We start from the raw sequence: 19,350 nt of genomic DNA, 5'->3' as shown, positions 1-19,350 counted from the left end.
AATTTCTAGCTATTGCGCAATATTGTGCTATTGGATATTTCTTACTATTGGGCAATACTGTGCAATTGAAGATTTCTTGCTATTGCGCAATACTGTGCAATTGAAGATTTCTTGCTATTGCACAATACTGTGCAATTGAAGATTTCTTGCTATTGTGCAATACTGTGCAATTGAAAATTTCTTGCTATTGCACAATACTTATTATACTTATTATATAATAATTTACACATCCTGATTGGTGTGTATCTCCTACCATATCATTATTATTTGCTTTTAAATATAAATCAGAAATAACCAACTTAAAATGGAAAATTTTAAAAGATAAAAAAAAGGAAAACCCCCATCCCCCCCCAATTTTTTGAACCCCCTTATGATTCATCACCCCCAAACTCAATCCCAGCCTTCCCTTTGAGGCATGGTACCTTGCAGTACAATTTCAGAGAGATCCATACACTTGAACACAAGTTATTGTCTGGAAACTAGAAAAATGTGTTTTTTGGCCCCTTTTTGGCCCCAAATTCCTAAACGTTTAGGGCAATTACCCCCAAATTCAAACCCAGCTTTCCCTTTGTGATATGGAACCTTGTAGTACAATTTCAGAAAGATCCATACACTTACACACAAGTTATTGTCCTGAAACTAGAAAAATGCTTGTTTTTTGCTCCTTTTTGGCCCCTAATTCTTAAAATATTGAGGCAATTACCCCCATCATCAATCACAGCCTTCCCTTTGTGGTATGGTACCTTGCAGTACAATTTCAGAGAGATCCATACACTTGAACACGAGTTATTGTCTGGAAACTAGAAAAATGCTTATTTTTGGCCTCCAATTCCTAAAATTTTGAGGCAATTACCCCCAAAATCAATCCCAGCATTCCTTTTGTGATATGGAACCTTGTGGTACAATGTCAGAGAGATCCATACACTAACACACAAGTTATGTCTGGAAGTTACAATAAAATGCTTCGCTGGGGCACAGCTTGATACGACCGCAGAGGTCGAATCCTGAACAGTTGGGGCAAGTATGGACACAACATTCAAGCTTGATACAGCACTGAATTTGGATTGTAATTAAATATTTGACACAGCATAGGTTTCTGACACAGAATGAATGTGGTCTAAGAACTTAAAAATTTTTAATTTATCTATTCAAACCATATCATTATTATTTGCTTTTATATATAAATCAGAAATAACCAATTTAAAATGGAAAATTTCAAAGAAAAAAAAGGAAAAAAAAATCCCCCTCCCCCCAAAATTTTTTGAACCCCCTTATGATTCATCACCCTCAAACACAATCCCAGCCTTCCCTTTGTGGTATGGTACCTTGCAGTACATATGATGGACTGTGAAACTAAGATCAGGAGTTTGGGAAATTTTGGTCAGGAGATTAGGACTCAGATCAGGAGGTTTTTAATCGACATAAATTCTGTCGTAAATGTAACCGTGTGCTGTAGAAATTGTCTGTTAAAGTGTGCTTTCTTCAACTTTCCATCTGAATGTATTATGTTTATAGTACCCTTGTACTTATAAATTTTCTCTATCTTTTTAAACTTTCAACTTGTTCAATCTAACATTCTTCTTTTTAAGTATGTTCTTTAAATTTTTTAGGTCATATCTTTTTTTCCATTATTCATTGCAATCAGAATATTTGCTTATCTATCTGCAAGTAGATCTTTTATTTTAATCTTTATGCAAGTAGATTTTTAATGCATGATAAGTAACACATTCAAACTGGAATCATGGGTCATAGTTAATATATAAATTTCAATTTAAGCCTTGAAAGGAAGTATAGAACCCTCAAATAATTTTCAAATTATTATTTTTTTATTTGTCCTAAGACATTTAAAATCATTTAATTACCATCCTTTTATGATTATTTGTTCAATTTATATTTTATTTATATTCTTTTAAAAATTTACATTATTTAAAGGAAAGTAACTTAAAACAGGATAAATCAAGGGAAGTAACCCAACATTCATTTATAAATATACAAAGTTTTATTACACAACGGCAGTTAGCCTGATGTAAAAATCGTTGATTACCAGTATGTTTGACACCCAAGGTGACAAGTGAAGCCATATAATTATCATGTTAATTGATTTACAGGTAAAATATAACTTCAGGTAATGTCAGTTACACCAGATATGTTGGGCTGAAATTTTTCATTCATGAAATATTTCATACACAGGATTTTTTTGTCTTCAACGGGAGGTCGGGAGGAGACCCCTGAAAACGGGATTATTGTATTCCCTTCGGGAGGTTCACATGTATGATTACTGTACAATTTCAGGGAGATCAATACACTTGAACAAAAGTTATTGTCTGGAAACTAGAAAAATGCTAATTTTTTGGCCCCTTTTTGGCCCAAAATTCCTAAACATTTACGGTAATTACCCCCAAACTCAAACCCAGCTTTCCCTTTGTGATATGGAACCTTGCAGTACAATTTCATAAAGATCCATACACTTGCACACAAGTTATTGTCCTGAAACTAGAAAAATGCTTGTTTTTTGCCCCTTTATGGCCCCTAATTCCTCAAATTTCTAGGGATTTAACCCCAAAATCAATCCCAGCCTTTCCTTTGTGGTATGGTACCTTGCAGTACAATTTCAGAGAGATCCATACACTTGAACAAGTTATTGTCTGGAAACTAGAAAAATGCTTATTGTTGGCCCCTTTTTGGCCCCTTATTCCTGAACGTTGTGGGAAATTACCCCCAAAATCAATTCCAGCTTTCCCTTTGTGATATGGAACCTTGTAGTACAATTTCATAAAGATCCATACACTTACACACAAGTTATTGTCATGAAACTAGAAAAATGCTTGTTTTTTGCCCCTTTTTGGCCCCTAATTCCTAAAATTTGGAGGCAATTACCCCCGAAATCAATTCCAGCATTCCCTTTGAGATATGGAACCTTGTGGAACAATGTCAGAGAGATCCATACACTTGAACACAAGTTATTGTCATGAAACTAGAAAAATGCTTGTTTTTTGCCCCTTTTTGGCCCCCAATTCCTAAAATTTAGAGGCAATTACCCCCAAAATCTATCCCAGCATTCCCTTTGTGATATGGAACCTTGTGGTACAATGTCAGAGAGATCCATACACTAACACACAAGTTATGTCTGGAAGTTACAAAAATGCTTATTTTTGGCCCCTTTTTGGCCCCTAATTCCTTAACTGTTGGTACCATAACCCCCAAAATCAATCCCCACCTTCCTTTTGAGGTATTGAACCTTATGGTAAAATTTCATAGAGATCCATTCACTTAAACTAAAGTTAGAGTGCGAAAACCAATGTGTATTCGGACGACGACGCCGGACGACGACGACGACAACGACGACGACGACGACGACGCCAACGTCATACCAATATACGACCACAAAATTTTTTTGCCGTCGTATAAAAATGCTTATTTTTTGCCCCTTTTTGGCCCCTAATTCCTTTACTCTTGGTACCATAACCCCCAAAATCAATCCCAACCTTCCTTTTGTGGTATTGAACCTTGTGGTAAAATTTCATAGAGATCCATTCACTTAAACTAAAGTTAGAGTGCGAAAACCAATGTGTCTTCGGACAACGCTGGACGGCGACGACGACGACGCCAACGTCATACCAATATACGACCACAAAATTTTTTTTGCAGTCGTATAAAAATTGCTTGATATATTTAGAAGAAAATAAAAATTTAGCAATTTTTCCATTTCTAAAGGGGCACAACTCTAGAACGGTTAAAGTGACACCACCAAAATCCAAACTTGATCTGTGTTTTGTGGTAATAAGCATTGTGTATAAGTTCCATAACATTTGGTTGAGGCAAACTTAAGTTAGAGAACGGAAACTAAAAAATTTGCAATTTTTCCATTTATAAAGGGGCATAACTCTAGAACAGTTAAAGTGACGCCATCAAAATTCAAACTTGATCTGTGTATGTGGTAATAAGCATTGTGTAAAAGTTTCATAACATTTGGTTGAGGCAGACTCAAGTTAGAGAATGGAAACCAATTTTGGGACGTATATACGTACGTTCGTCCCAAAATTGGTTTCCGTTCTCTAACTTGAGTCTGCGTTCGTACGTACGTCCCAAAATTGGTTTCCGTTCTCTAACTTGAGTCTGCCTCAACCAAATGTATGTACGTACCAGACGGACAAGGGTAAAACTTAATGCCCCCACCGCTATGGCGGGGGCATAAAAAGACAAAGATCTACTTTTATTTTCTGATTTGTTTGTATTGATATAAATGCCCTCCATAACGATCTGAACATTCATTGATTTCATGGCTATAAATAGACATCTAGATATGTGTAATAGCAATAATTTGTATTTAAATGTTATTTTTGTCTCGATTAAAAGTAATTTTATAAACTCTAACTTTAATTGTTCTCGTTTCGAATATGTGTATTTGAGTGATTATAATTATTATGTATTTTAATAACGATATATATCATGTATATAACTAGATTATTCCGGTTAACCACTGTTTACAGGGAATAAGACTTAAAATTTTCTAACTAGGGGCCCAACCTGCCACAATGTGAAATATAACAAAAGCACTATGGGCATTTTAATAAAAAATTTAGGGGCCAACCCAAATTTTAGTAGCATTGGCTACTGGGTCCCTGCTAATCTTTTTCCCGGATTTATTTTATAAACATGCACCACGATGTATATAAAGAACAATACGCTAAATATTCTATATTTTTTATTAATAAAACAAATATAAAAGTGAACAATGTGTAATTATAAGTCATTTTAATACATTAATAGTATTCAGTGTCATATTGTTATATGTAGTTTGTAACTATACCGAATCTAAACAAAGCTTTCGTAGACCGTAGATTGAGTGCATTTAAAAAAGTTGGTACGAGTTTGCAATGGTACGAATTTACCATGGTATGAGTTTACTTTTAGTGGAACGAGTTGACATTGGTACAAGTTTGCAATGGTACAGGATAACTATAATTCGGAGGATATAATCCTGATCCAAAGGTCATACTTGACACAAGTTGTCTCTTGGTACTTCTTGGTTTCCTCATATGCTGTTGCTCAAAGTAGTTTATCATGGTACTAAAGATTACTGTTTAGGCACAGGCACTTGGTGTCGTATATATGCAATAAGATGCTCAAAATAACACTCAATAAAATGCTTCGCTGGGGCGCAGCTTGATACGACCGCAGAGGTCGAACCCTGAACAGTTGGGGCAAGTATGGACACAAAATTCAAGCTTGATACAGCTATGACTTTGGATTGTCATTAAATATTTGACACAGCATAGGTTTCTGACACAGGATGAATGTGGTGTAAGAACTGGAAAAAATTTAATTTACCTATTATGGTGGAATATCCATAAACTAAATTGTTTGTTAATTTCAATATATCAAAGAATATGTAGAATTCAATGTTTGATGTAATGTAATAAAGTTGAAATTTGGACCGTTTTTGTTCAATGTGGACCAATTTGGTAACATGTATAAATAATCAAAAATCTAAATACATGGGAGCCCATTTAAATACATCATAAAGGTATTAAAATAGAAAGTGACATCATAGTCATGGCTAAAAATAAACAAAAATCCTTAATCAGCAACATTTAAAGTAATATCTAAAAATAAAATTCCTTTGTAACCATAAAAGCCCATTTAAATACATCATAAAGATATTAAAATAGAAAATGACATCATAGTCATGGCTAAACATAGCAAAAAACCCTTAATCAGCATCATTTAACAGTAATATCTAAAAATGGAAATTACATCATAAAGGTATTAAAATAGAAAATGACATCATAGTCATGGCTAAAAATAAACAAAATCCTTAATCAGCATCAGCAACATTTTATAGTAATATCTAAAAATAAAATTCCTTTGTAACCATAAAAGCCCATTTAAATACATCATAACAGATATTAAAATAGAAAATGACATCATAGTCATGGCTAAACATAGCAAAAACCTTAATCAGCATCATTTAACAGTAATATCTAAAAATAAAAATTTCTTTGCAACCATAAAAGTAAAATAGAAAATGACATCATAATCATAGCTAAAAATAAACAAAAATTTTTTTATTGGCAAATTTTAAATGGAGTTTATTATACTAAAACAATAAATTTGCAACCATAAACATGATAAAACCCCATTTAAACACATCATAAAAGTATTAAAAAATTCAACTACATCATAAGGCTATAAAAATAGAAAATGACTTCATAGTCAAGGCTAAAGGTAAACAAAAAACCTTAATCAGCAAAATTTTATATTGGCAAATTTCCAATGAAGTTAATTACACTAAAATTGTTGGCAAATTTCCAATGCATTTATTAACAATAAAGTTATTGGCAAATTTCCAATTTACATAATTTAAAAGCAGTGTAGATGAGATATTTAAATGAGTTTGAATTACCAACCTTACACTGCTTTTAAATAATGTTCTTTACTCAATTATTTGTCTATTAAAATGGAAACCCTTGTTTTTTAACCTTTTTTCCCCTTATTCCTTAAACATTAGAGCCATAACCACCCCCCCAAAGCCAATTATTACTTTCCAATGTAACCTAAATTTCCAATATACATAATTTTAAATTTCAATTCCTCATGATATATAACCGTATCATTATTATTTTCTTTCATATATAAATCTGAAACAACCATCTTTAAATGGAAAATTTTAAAGAAAAAAAAAGGAAAAAAAAAAATCCCACACATTTTTTCAACCCCCTTTTGATTCATCATCCCCCACCTCAATCACAACCTTCAATTTGTGGTATGGTACATTGCAATACAATTTCACAGAGATCCATACACTTGAACACAAGTTTTTGTTGCAAACTAAAAAAATCCTTATTTTTGACCAATATTTGGCCCCTTATTCATAAATGTTTGAGCAATTAACCCCAAAACTCAATTCCTACTTTCTCTTCGTGATAAAAAATAACTAACTTAAAATGTAAATTTTAAACAAAAAAAAAAGGAAAAAAAAAATTACCCCTTTTTTGACCCCCACCCCCTTATGATTCATCACCCCCACCCCCCTCTCCCCCCATACCAAGCTCAATAACAGCCTTGCCTTTGTGGTATGGTACCTTGTAATACAATTTTAGAGAGATCCATACACTTGAACACAAGTTATTGTCTAGAAACTAAAAAATGCTTATTTTAAACCCCTTTTTAGGCCCCTTATTACTAAACGTTTTGGGCAATTACCACAACACTCAATTCCAGCTTTCCCTTTGTGAAATGGAACCTTGTAGTAAAATTTCAGAAAGATCCATACACTTACACACAAGTTATTGTCATGAAACTAGAAAAATGCTTGTTTTTTGCCCCCTTTTGGCCCCTTATTCCTAAAATTTTGAGGCAATTAACCCCAAAATCAATCCCAGCATTGACCCTTTGTGATATGGAATCTTGTGGTACAATGTCAAAGAGATCCATATGCTAACACACAAGTTTTGTCTGGAAGTTACAAAAATGCTTATTTTCGGCCCCTTTTTGGCCCCTAATTCCTTAACTGTTGGTACCATAACCCCCAAAATCAATCCCCACCTTCCTATTGTGGTATTGAACCTTATGGTAAAATTTCATAGAGATCCATTCACTTAAACTAAAGTTAGAGTGCGAAAACCATTATGTATTCGGACGACGACGCCGGACGACGACGACGACGACGACGACGACGACGACGACGCCAACGTCATACCAATATACGACCTCAAAATTTTTTTGCGGTCGTATAAAAAGTATAATTTTGGACCCCAACTTGGACCAACTTGAAAACTGGGCCCATAATCAAAAATCTAAACACATGTTTAGATTCAGCATATCAAAGAACCCCAAGAATTCAATTTTTGTTAAAATCAAACTAAGTTTAATTTTGGACCCTTTGGACCTCAATGAAGACCAATTTAAAAAACGGGACCCAAATTAAAAATCTAAAAACACGGTTAGATTTGGCATATCAAATAAAACCCCAATAATTCAATTTTTGATGAAATCAAACAAAGTTTAAATTTGGACCCTTTTGACCTCAATATGAACCAATTTGATAGCGGGGCCTACAAATAAAAAATCTAAATACATGGTTAGATTCAGCATATCAAAGAACCTCATATATTCAATTTTTGTTGAAATCAAACAAAGTTTAATTTTGGACCCCAATTTGGACCAACTTGAAAACTGGGCCCATAATCAAAAATCTAAATACATGTTTAGATTCAGCATATCAAAGAACCCCATATATTCAATTTTTGTTGAAATCAAACAAAGTTTAAATACTGGACCCTATCTTGGACCAACTTGAAAACTGGGCCCATAATCAAAAATCTAAACACATGTTTAGATTCAGCAAATCAAAGAACCCCAAGAATTCAATTTTTGTTAAAATCAAACTAAGTTTAATTTGGACCCTTTGGACCTCAATGTAGACCAATTTAAAAAACAGGACCCAAAATTAAAAACCTAAATACACGGTTAGATTTGGAATATCAAAGAACCCCAATAATTCAATTTTAGATGAAATCAAACAAAGTTTAATTTTGGACCCTTTTGACCTCAATATGAACCAATTAGATAACGGGGTCCACAAATAAAAAATCTAAATACATGATTAGATTCAGCATATCAAAGAACCCCATGTATTCAATTTTTGTTGAAATCAAACAAAGTTTAATTTTGGACCCCAATTTGGACCAACTTGAAAACTGGGCCAAAAATCAAAAATCTAAATACATGTTTAGATTCAGCATATCAAAGAACCTCATATATTCAATTTTTGCTAAAATCAAACAAAGTTTAATTTTGGACCCTTTGGACATTAATGTAGACCAATTTGAAAACTGGACCCAAAATTAAAAATCTAAATACACTGTTAGATTCGGCATAACAAATAAATAAATGTGATCAAAGATTTTACAAATCTAATGCGCCATACTGTGCAATTAAAGATTACTTCTTGAAATTTTTCAATATTTGAAATTTGAAAAAAAAATAATATTTGAAGAATAATTCTTTTTAATTTCTGAAATCTGAAATGAGAAAAAATTGGCCCCCCACAATTTCTTTTTATCCCCCCCCCTTTTTCCCCCAAAAAAATTCTTTCCCTCAAGATATGGTCATAATCTCAATTCAAATTTCCAATGGAGTTGGCAACCATAATTACCCATTTAAATTTACCATAGTGCTAACTTAATCTATTTTATAATAGAATTAATAAAAATATAGTGTCAAATCTTTCATATGGATTTTTTTGTAAAAAAAAAAGATGAAAACATTTGCAGATATTTTTACTGGTCTTCCTTTATAAATATGCATTTCTTTAAACATAATTTAAAAGCAGTGTAAGGGAAGTAACCAAAACGTTGTATTTGGATTACCTCCCTTACACTGTTTTAGATTATCTTTATTGTTCATTAACCATTACTTTATACATAATTTAAAAGCAGTGTAAGGGAGATAATTTCAATGATGTATTTGATTTATCTCCCTTACACTGCTTTAAATTATGTTTTGTACTAAAGTATTTGTCCATTAACCAGGACAACCTTGTTTTTCCCCCTTTTTTGCCCCTAATTCCTAAACGGTTTGAGCCATAACCCCCCAAAGCAAATCCTAACCATCCCTTTGTGGTATGGAAACTTGTAGTATAATTTCAGAGAGATCCATACACCGTTCCACAGTTATTGTCTGGAAACTAGAAAATGCTCATTTTTGGCCCCTTTTTGGCCCCTAATTCCTTAACTGTTGGTACCATAACCCCCAAAATCAATCCCAACCTTCCTTTTGTGGTATTTAACCTTATGGTCAAATTTCAAAAAGATCCATTCACTTAAACTAAAGTTAGAGTGCGAAAACCAATATGTATTCGGACGACGACGCCGGACGACGACGACGACGACGACGACGACGACGACGACGACGCCAACGTCATACCAATATACGACCACAAAATTTTTTTGCGGTCGTATAAAAACTTAGTTACAAAAACTACTTTTACCACATATGGTCTATCTCACTATATATCAAATGGTGGATTTTACATGAATTGAGGTATAATCCACCAATTAATGGTTATTCTTGATCTGTTAGTGTATGTTAGAAACTTGTCTGGACCCTGTGAGTGCAGCATAAATACTACATTAGACATGTCATTTGAGGGGGGGAAACGAAAGACATTTACCTCAATGTATGCAAGACTGACCTTTGTAAGTACAACGAACAATATGAACACTGATTGACCGTTTACAGTTCGCATTTTCACTGGCATATGTATAAATTCCTCTGATATTATTACTAACAATGACAAATATGTCTGGTAGATGACATGACGTCATTCATTCATTAATTCTGGAAAGGTGCTTATGGTTGGTCTAAAATTTCTATCTTATTTTCATAACTAGTTGCCGACAGACGAACGACACAATGAGAACGAAATCTTAAACCATTGTGCCAATACGTTCGGCAAACCTCTGCTGAGTCCGGTAGCCTCCAGTAAGATATAATCGGTCAATGTTCTATACTACGGGTGTTGTTTTAGAACCTTGATGAGGGTCTCGCACGGTCGATATGTGCCGAACGACAGCAAGTCGGGGTTACACTAAAGACCTGAAGGCAAAACAAAAAAATGACCTAAAATAATATTCGGCACACCTCCGCCGGTTAGATGCGTTAGATGTATGGTAGCGGTATATGCCTGATCCTGATCTTCAGGTCAAAATTGACACAACTTGTCTCTTTGTACTACTTTTTTCCTCTTATGGTACACCGTTGTTCATGGTAATTTCTCGCGGTACTTTAGCAGGAATCCGGGTCCGTTCGCCCCCTTTCACGTTCGCACCCTGGGTCCGTTCGCACCCTTTTTATTGGTTTTGTGTTGAATAATTTTTTAATCGTGTTTTAGTTAGTATGTTGCTATAAATAAGTGTTTTTATTGTTTCTAAACAAAGAGACGTTCAAAAAACGTAAACAGGTTTCCTTTAGTGTTTTATTAATTATTTTGACGAAATGAATAATAAATAAAAAAATTGTCCTGATGATCATGGCAAAGTTCATTCATCTAAGACTTGTAAATGAAAGGCGGAAGAGAATTTTTATTGATGAAAATATAAATATTTTGATATATACATGTATATACATCTAAAAAACATCAAATAATTCAACCAAAGTTTAGAATATGATAATGTTATATAAAAAGTGTTTAGGCGCTGGAAAGGGATTTAGGCTTGCTAGTCAGTCTTGAAATCTAGCTATATGTTCTCCGTCAATTTGAGCTGTTGCTTCGTAGGTTTCTCTCTTTGGTGGTGACACTATTGATCGTATGTCTATTGAGATGTTCAGTATTTCAAGCTGTCTTAGTATGTCTTCTCTTTCCTGGTGTCTTGGGTAGTATAGAAAGAAGTGTTTTGTTGTTTCTTCTTCCTCGCATTCACAATATGGCGTGAGGATTGACCTATTTGGTTTCTGTATTTGTTCAATCTGCTGTAACCTGTTCTCGATTCTGACAATATTCTTCCTATTTTACCGGGGGGTTTTGGTGTGTCAAGTTTTATGATCCCTCCAAATAATAGGTATTAGATCGAAAAGTTGTCTCCCAGTTGCACTAATTGTCCATCTACTTTGCCATTTCAATTTTGAAGACATCTTGACTGCACTTCTAACATCTGACATTGTTATGACATTAAATTGGTCGTTTAGTGATGACTCAGATGCCTCCTTTGCAGCATCTTTTGTCAACTGGTCCGCTATCTCGTTCCCGGATATATTAGCATGGCCTGTGATCCAAGATGAGTTGTTAGTATGCCGTGTCTCAAGAGTGTCCCATGCTTTCTCTAATGTCTGTTATTGTCTCAATGTAGTTTGAAGATTTCAAATTTAGAGTCAAGATGCCTACAGCAGTCTACCGGGCTATCAGATAGTATTTTGACCTCAGAGAACTGGTCCTTAATTGTTGTAATGCAGTGCTTTTGAACCATTAGGATAGCTACAAGTTCGGCAAGTGGTATTGATCCTCTGCTAGCTACTGGCCTCTTTAAGCTATTAACGCCTTGGCTATTTTCAGAATATACTACTGCCCCCGCCCCACATAGTCCTGGGTTACCATGACAAGAGCCGTCAGTGAATGCCGCTACTGTTGAGTCTGTGCTGTCTCCTAGTATGTTCTTTACAACCTGTTTACTTTCAACAGTTTGAACTACCTTGTTGACTCCAGTACTTTGGTGCTCTCATCAGCATAAAATCTGCGCTAGCTTTATATGTGAACTCTGGTTCTATAAGTTTGATATCAACCTTTGTAGCTTTGAACATGTCTATGGATTGGTTTATAGCCTTACCAAATGGGGAATCTTCATTTGTTCATATGTATCGCTGTTGGTTAGATACTGTTCCAGTTGTTGTTTAGTTGGTTCAGCTATGTTCTTAGATTGAATTTTTGCCAATTCACTAATTGAGATTTCTTCGATTCTAAGGTCGATATATTGTATATTGGCTTCGACTTCCATTGCCTCTCTACTTGATGTTCTTGGTGGTCAAAGGCATAGTGGCAAGCCTTTTCTTTGTACAGCTTCGAGTTTTTTCATATTGTCTGCAGATTTTAATTGCCAAACTGGGCATGCGTACTCCATAATAGATCTTACCATGCTGTTGTAGATTTGGAGTAGTTTTGTTCTTGATATTCTTCCCATTCCCTTTAATATATCTCTTATTTCGTATATTGCATTATTTGCTCTTTTCTGCATTAGGCTGATGTGTGTGTCAAATTTTAGTTTCTCATCTAGAGTTACACCGAGTAGCTTGGGTGTAGGATTCCATATAAATTTAAAGGAGTTGACGATTAATGTTTTCTGCTCTGCATCTGTGTTGTCTTTTGAAAATAGACATAATTCACATCTTTCCAGGTTTACATTAATTCTCCATTTTTGTGTCCACTTTAATATTGTTTTGACATCCTCTGCAGTTTTTTCTTTCATCTTGTTTATGACTTTTCTCTTGTGCCATAATGTGCCATCATCTGCAAACTTGCAGTTTTCTCCTTTGGTGTTTTCCATTATATCATCTATGAAAATATTAAATAAGGTGGTGACAGTACTACTGACCCTTGTGGTAAGCCGATTTAAGTATCAAACTGTTCTCCCAAGAAATTATTTAGCATACATCTGCCTGTTCTATTTGTGAGGAAGCTGTTTATCCATAACCAGGTGTTTCCCTTTATACCGAGCTTATGCAGCTTGATCATTAACTCCTCACGTCATATTGAGTCGTATGCCTTTTCTATGTCCACTAGCCATGCCAGTATTGATTCGTCCTCACCGAAACCGTCAGCTATTGTTTGAACTAATCGAAGTAAAGCATTTGTTGTTGAGTGATTTTTTCTGAACCCTCTTGGGTTAAATCAATCAATCTGTGACCCTCAATATATGCCACAATACGTTCTAAGATGACTCTCTCCATTAGTTTGCATATAATGCATGTTAGGCTAATAGGTCTGTAGGAAGAGGAAAAGCAATAACTGGCTTTCCCAGGTTTTCTTAGGAACTTTGCATCTGCCATTTTCCATTCTGTTGGTCTTTCACCCTTCTGCCATATCATGTTCATCATTGCCACTATAGCCTCTGTAAAAAGTAAAATAACGAAAATACAATTTATCAGCTACATGCTTGAAAAATTCAGCAAACTGCTGATCCGGGCCTGGGGGCAGTCCCTGTTCGGAGGCGATATATAACGGCTTCTACCTCGTTTTTTGCTGATTTCTATATCGAAGCCATCTCTGTGTTGGTCTGTTCCACTAATTTTTTATAGTTGTTATTTAATTCTACATATTCTTTGTTGATCTCATCATAGAATTCTTTATCAAACGAGTCAGCTTTTAGGTGGCTCCCTCCAAAGAATTTGTTTTGTAAAAGTTCAACTTTACCTTTATTGTCAAATATCGGATCTTTATTTTCATCAATTAATGGTAGCACTGAATTATCTTCTGTTTTCATGGACATCTTTTTGTAGGTGTTCTTAAAGTCTTTTGAGTTTTTAGTCTGGTTTAACTGATTTACGAGGTTATTACTCCATTCTTCTTGTGCCTTTTCTTTTGCTTTGTCAAAGTTGTCTTCTGCAGTGGTAAGTCTTTGTTTGTTTTGTGTTATGTTCCTCATTCTGTATTGTTTCTAGCAGTGATTTAGATCTGTTTTGGCAGATATCACAGTGCTATTCCACCAGCATGGCTTTTGATGTTTCCTTGGTCTGATTTCTTTATATGGAATCATTTCTTTTTGTGTTGTATTTATGATGTCAGAAAATGAATGGTAAATATGGTCAACTGAATGAGTGTTTTCTGGTTTGTTTTCCAACCATTCACCAAACCTTGCTTCTGTGACACGTTTCCACTCTTCCTAGTTTACCTTGTTTAATTGCCATACTTTCTTTGGTGTTCTCCAGTTGTCTTTTGAACAAACACGTAGATTTGTAAGGACACTAATATGGTCAGATCTGATGGTCTCGTGCGATAGTGTGTCACAACTTATCAAATTATGTTGGAAACTTGAACTCATCAGCATAAGGTCTATAACAGAGTCTGAATTCCTTCTTGTTGGTTTTTCTACATTTATGCATATCATATCTTGTTTAGTTAGCATATTTTCTATTAATTCTCCAGCTTTATTAGTCTTGATGATTCTCAATTCTTGACTTTTGGCATTTAGGTCTCCTGCAATTATCAAGGGTAAACTGCTTTTAACATCTTCTAGTTTCGTGCGTAGTTTTTCTATTTGGTCGGATATATCTGGTGGTATGTATGGGTACAGCAATTAAAACTTTATGCCTTTTTGATAGATACTGATTCACATTCCGGGCTGTTATAAATGTCTGTTTCAATAGCAACAAAGTTTGCGTTTTTTCTCCTACGCAAATTGCTACTCCTCCACCTTTTTCATATTCTGGATTTATCAAAGAATTTCCAGTTTAAAAGTTTAGTTTCCTATTTACTAGTTCATCTTGAAAAGTTTCATTTATACAAACAACATCAACATCAAATGTATTTACACTATTTACAATGTCCTTGTATGCCGTATTAATAGCTTTGGCATTAATAAGAAGGGTTTTCATCCTGACGGACTTCAGCTGTTAGTATCCTTTGTATTTCTAGTCTCTTTAATATTTGCTGATACTTAAGGCACCTTGCTGAGGTTGTCGGATGGTCCCCACTACAGTTCACACACTTTGGAGATGACGGACACTGTCTGAGGTTGCACTCCTCCTTGACACAGTTACTACAGGTATGCTTGTTGGATCAGCTTCTTGCAATATGGCCTGGTCTATTGCAGTTAAAGCACCTTGTTAATTAGATTTTCAATCTGGCTCGAATTTTTCTCTATTGTCTGTCTCTGGGACACAGAAAACCTCTGAGTTAAATGCCTTTTCTGCTGAGTCAAAATCTTTAAATGTTACTTTGACTACTGGTAGGTATTTGCCTGTGTCTCCGTATTTTAGTCTGTGTACCCTGCTGAAGTGTAATCTGTACTTAGTTCTTTATGTATGTAACTTTCCTCTAACTTTGTTGATATATTGTGTAGGTTTGTTACTGTACTCTCTAGTTACTTAGACGTGGTGTATGAATTACGCAGTTACCACCTAGATTTTCAGTTGCCCAGTTGTCCACTATAATCTGGCTATCTTTCTTGTCCTTAAGATGTAGTGCTATTCCTCCTTCTGCTAAGCTATATGCAGTTTCAACTTTATTGACTAATATTAAATACAGGTATTTTGTTTAGCTCCTTTCTTATGTTCCTGATGTCTCTCAGTGCTGTCTTATCTTCCACTATAATGTTATCAATAATAAGTATAGATTATGAGTCTGCTTGCGTACTTGCTGGTGGTTTTACATGTAATTTATTCTTATTATCTGGTGTGTTTTCATTCAATAATATAGTTTTGGTTATTTCTACTAGTTCGTCAATCTTGTCATTTATGCTGTGTTCTATGCTGTTGTCACATCTGTTCTTATATTCCTCAGCTTTTGTATTAATTATCTCTTTTGTCTGTTGGTGTATAGGTGCCTTGGATATAACACAGAATGCCTATGAAAATTTTATCTTGTCATCCACAATCCTTTGTGCTTCTTTATTGGTATAACTTGCACATGCACTATGACACCAGTTGTTACATATATATAAATATAAAAAAAAAACAGCCACACTACCGTCTTGTTACTAGATATACCTTTTCGGGGGTCCTCCTGATTACAACCGTAACACTTCTCAGTTTTATCTACTGTCTGTTTACTTTCACTTTTACCAGGCGGATACCCAGTTGAAATTAAACAAAAGAAATGGAACTCTTTGTTAGAGAAGGTAAAAAAGCCAAATTGGTATATTTGATTTGTTTACATCTGATCTATGGGCTTTAAAAGTTTAATAAAGGTGCATAATTTAGGATTATATGCATCTTATATATGTGTTTTTACTAAAAATTATAGTATGGAGCTTTGAGATATTTGTAAACTTTTAAATTATAGACAAAATTTTCACAAAACAGTGGATTGTGGTAGGTGCAAATACAAGTGGATCTATTTTGTGCATAAGCATAAATTCCGCCCAAAAAAATTCCACAGAAAGATAATAGATTGATCTTTTTAAAGTATTAGTTTGCATTTCTGCCCCCGGCGACAGTTTTTTTAATCGAAAAGAGAATGTCGAGTGCACCTTTTTATGTTTTTGCGTGTTTGAGATGACTATTCTGTCTTGAAAACGTATAAAGCAAAAATATTTGATACATCATTTCGCTTCAGATTCTATTCTTTTTATATATTTAAGTTGCAGGTTGATTTAATAACATTAAAAATTCACAGTACTAAAAAATGAAATATATGGGTCAAGTGAAATACCTTTCGTATTAGTCATAACAACAGAGTAGGTGTGTTCGAATAACAAATTTTAACTAAAAGTACTTGACAGACTTTACAAGTTGATCTTAAAATTGCATAACTTCAAAAAAAACTGTTGTGTTATCTAGGGTTATTAGTCTTCAACCTCTGAAATGTTTAGTCTACCCTTCCACGGAATATTTAATTAGAATTTTTTTAAATGTTTTTGAACTTTCGAATATCCACTTGACAACCGATCAGACAATAGTTTTAAGTTGACTAAATGCAGAAAAGTACATTAAATGATGCTCAATAGCTAGTAGATACATTTGTCTTTTAAAATACAACTGGCATATAAGGATCGTAATGGTGCTGTGTTGATAAATTTATCGGTTTTCAAGAGCTAAATTGGCAGCGCGTCATCCCTACAACGGCTTCCATTTTTACGATTGTAAAAATTAGCTGGCGTAATGGGGAGATAATGACGAAGTAGAATCCTGACTGTTACTACTTGCCGTACTTTCAGTACTTATCTCATCTTCAAATTGATCTTCTTCTGTTGACAAGGACCAACAATTTGTTTGGAAGTGACCTTGTGCTTTTTCTTTTGGGAGGCATCAGGATACAATACTTATTTGGATTATCTAATTCCAAATTTTGGGCATGGATTGTTTATATATAAAACAGTATGTAGGCAAGTATTAAATAAGTATACACTCACCACACTGCATCCAGGTTTGTGTACCTTGTATGACTTGCCTTGTCTTCTGTGTTCCAGTTTTGGCCAATTGGATGATGGACTTGTGTTCCAGTTTTAGCCTATTGGATGATGGACTTGAGATTTTTTTCAACTAAAATTTGAAGGAATGTGTTATCAAGTATGGTGATGTAACACTCTTTATATGAGTCTAATAAAGGTTTTTTCGTTATTGCTAAGCTTAATAGTTTTCCTGGATGGACACCGTCTTTCTGATTTAATGAGATTTTAATTGACTTTCTTGAGCGATGCGATCTTTCTTTCCTACTAAAATAAAACTGACTCGTCCTCACTTTTAAAGCTGGACACATTTAATATTATGCCCTTTATTTTTATTCCACTGTTGTATTGATGAAATAGGACAGTCTACTATATTCAGTTTTGCCTTTGTATAAAATTTCTTTACTACTTTTATTGCTCTATCGTATTCAGACAGAATTTCGACCGCTGCTTTATAGCTACTATTTCGTAGTCTGATGCATTTGTCATATTTTTGGGTAATATCACATGTATACCGGCCCACAGATATATTACAATGTTACCATACCTTTGCCGTGGTTCGTCGATAAACTGGCTAGCATGGCTCTTCTTCTCGTTAGTCTATTGCCAAGCAGTGAGCCAGGTTCCCAGGCTATAAACTGGCCACTCATGCTGTGTTCACCAGTTTAGTTTGTTGATTGTCAAATATGTGTCTGTTTTTTTTTTAATTTTCCAATGGATATACAGTACTTCGTAAATATTGTACACACCTGCCATTCACTGATTGAGGCTGTAAGTTGTCTTCTAGGAATCCCTCGCAAACCAATTGCCAAATCTGGGACGAGTTGCCGTTATGCTTTCAAAACCTTCTCGCCCAACTTTCTACCAACTCACCGTGTTGGTCTTTATTCAGGGGTATTAAACCCTTATCATTAGTAGGGTGAGTTGGTACGGGTTTTTTTTATTCAGCGGTATTAAACTGTATTTCATTATTGGGACCAGTTACAGGCCTTTCAATTTCAGAAGGGTAAAACGGCTCCTTTTCATTGTCAAGTTAAGTTGACTATTCAACTGGATTATACTCGTTTCCATTAGTGCAGCAAGTTAGAAAGTATTTTTTTTTCAGAGGATTTCGACTCATTTCTATTAAAGGGGCTTGTTTACGTGTCTTTTTTCGGCGAGATTTAACTCCTTTTCAAAGTTAGTGCGACGAATTTAGATAACGCGTTTGATTTCCGGTAAAGGGAATGGTTGTTGTTTTTGAATTTTATTTCATAACCTCCGACAAGATATTCCAGTGTATACCCTTGGCCGTCGATAGATGGCAGCACCGTAGCCCTTTAAAAGCTTTGTTCCAAAGATTTGATTTCATTCATTCAATCGCATCACAGTCACGTCTCAGTCATTACAACTGAACGGACGTGCTGGGTCAGCTCTCCTTTACCCGCTATCCTCGATGAAGGTTTACTGATAGATGGATCAACGACTTACTACTTTCGATGACAGAAACCAATCCAACGTTGTACAGACTAACGTTGGGTTTTAATCCACGTAGGGCAAATTCCCGCGTCAACATACACTCCATAACCCATTATGGATGTGGGAGTGGTATGCCGACTGACGTCCGAGGGCTGTATCCTAGGTGTTAGATGATGGACCGCCATTTCACTGTCTCACGACTGGTCCTTATAATGCTTCCTGTCATCGTTATTACTATGTCCAAGAATCATCGACCAGTACTCCTTCATCGTGGTTAGCGGGCTGCCAAGCT

At 34.8% G+C, this 19,350-nt stretch overlaps 3 protein-coding genes across 6 annotated transcripts in view; all 3 read right to left on the bottom strand.

Annotated features, from left to right (window-relative positions):
- LOC127701149 (amyloid-beta precursor-like protein) overlaps positions 1-10,365 on the bottom strand; it is a 201,841-nt gene extending 191,476 nt beyond the window's left edge. The window contains exon 1 of one of the 2 annotated variants that reach the window (XM_052204959.1): positions 10,178-10,365. In XM_052204959.1, the coding sequence (XP_052060919.1) occupies positions 10,178-10,264 (87 nt within the window). In that variant the 5' untranslated portion in view covers positions 10,265-10,365. The remainder of the gene's footprint in view (positions 1-10,177) is intronic. The other variant, XM_052204960.1, reaches the window with a different exon arrangement.
- Positions 1-19,350, bottom strand: part of LOC127701179 (uncharacterized) — a 213,226-nt gene that overhangs the window by 70,005 nt on the left and 123,871 nt on the right. Inside the window, exon 2 of the mRNA XM_052205010.1 lies at positions 7,570-8,416. The gene's annotated coding sequence lies outside the window, so the exon portion shown is untranslated. The remainder of the gene's footprint in view (positions 1-7,569; positions 8,417-19,350) is intronic.
- LOC127701173 (uncharacterized) overlaps positions 1-19,350 on the bottom strand; it is a 152,260-nt gene that overhangs the window by 76,194 nt on the left and 56,716 nt on the right. Inside the window, exon 2 of one of the 3 annotated variants that reach the window (XM_052205000.1) lies at positions 382-582. The exons of 1 other annotated variant lie outside the window; for it this stretch is intronic. The gene's annotated coding sequence lies outside the window, so the exon portion shown is untranslated. Of the gene's footprint in view, positions 1-381; positions 3,218-19,350 lie in introns of those variants that run through there. One more of the 3 variants, XM_052204999.1, reaches the window with a different exon arrangement.

This window comes from Mytilus californianus, unplaced genomic scaffold (genome assembly GCF_021869535.1).
Source record: "Mytilus californianus isolate M0D057914Y unplaced genomic scaffold, xbMytCali1.0.p SCAF_5, whole genome shotgun sequence".
Classification (NCBI taxonomy): domain Eukaryota; kingdom Metazoa; phylum Mollusca; class Bivalvia; order Mytilida; family Mytilidae; genus Mytilus; species Mytilus californianus.
The sequence above is the reverse complement of the archived record's forward strand: the minus strand, read 5'-3'. Positions and strand labels throughout refer to the sequence as shown.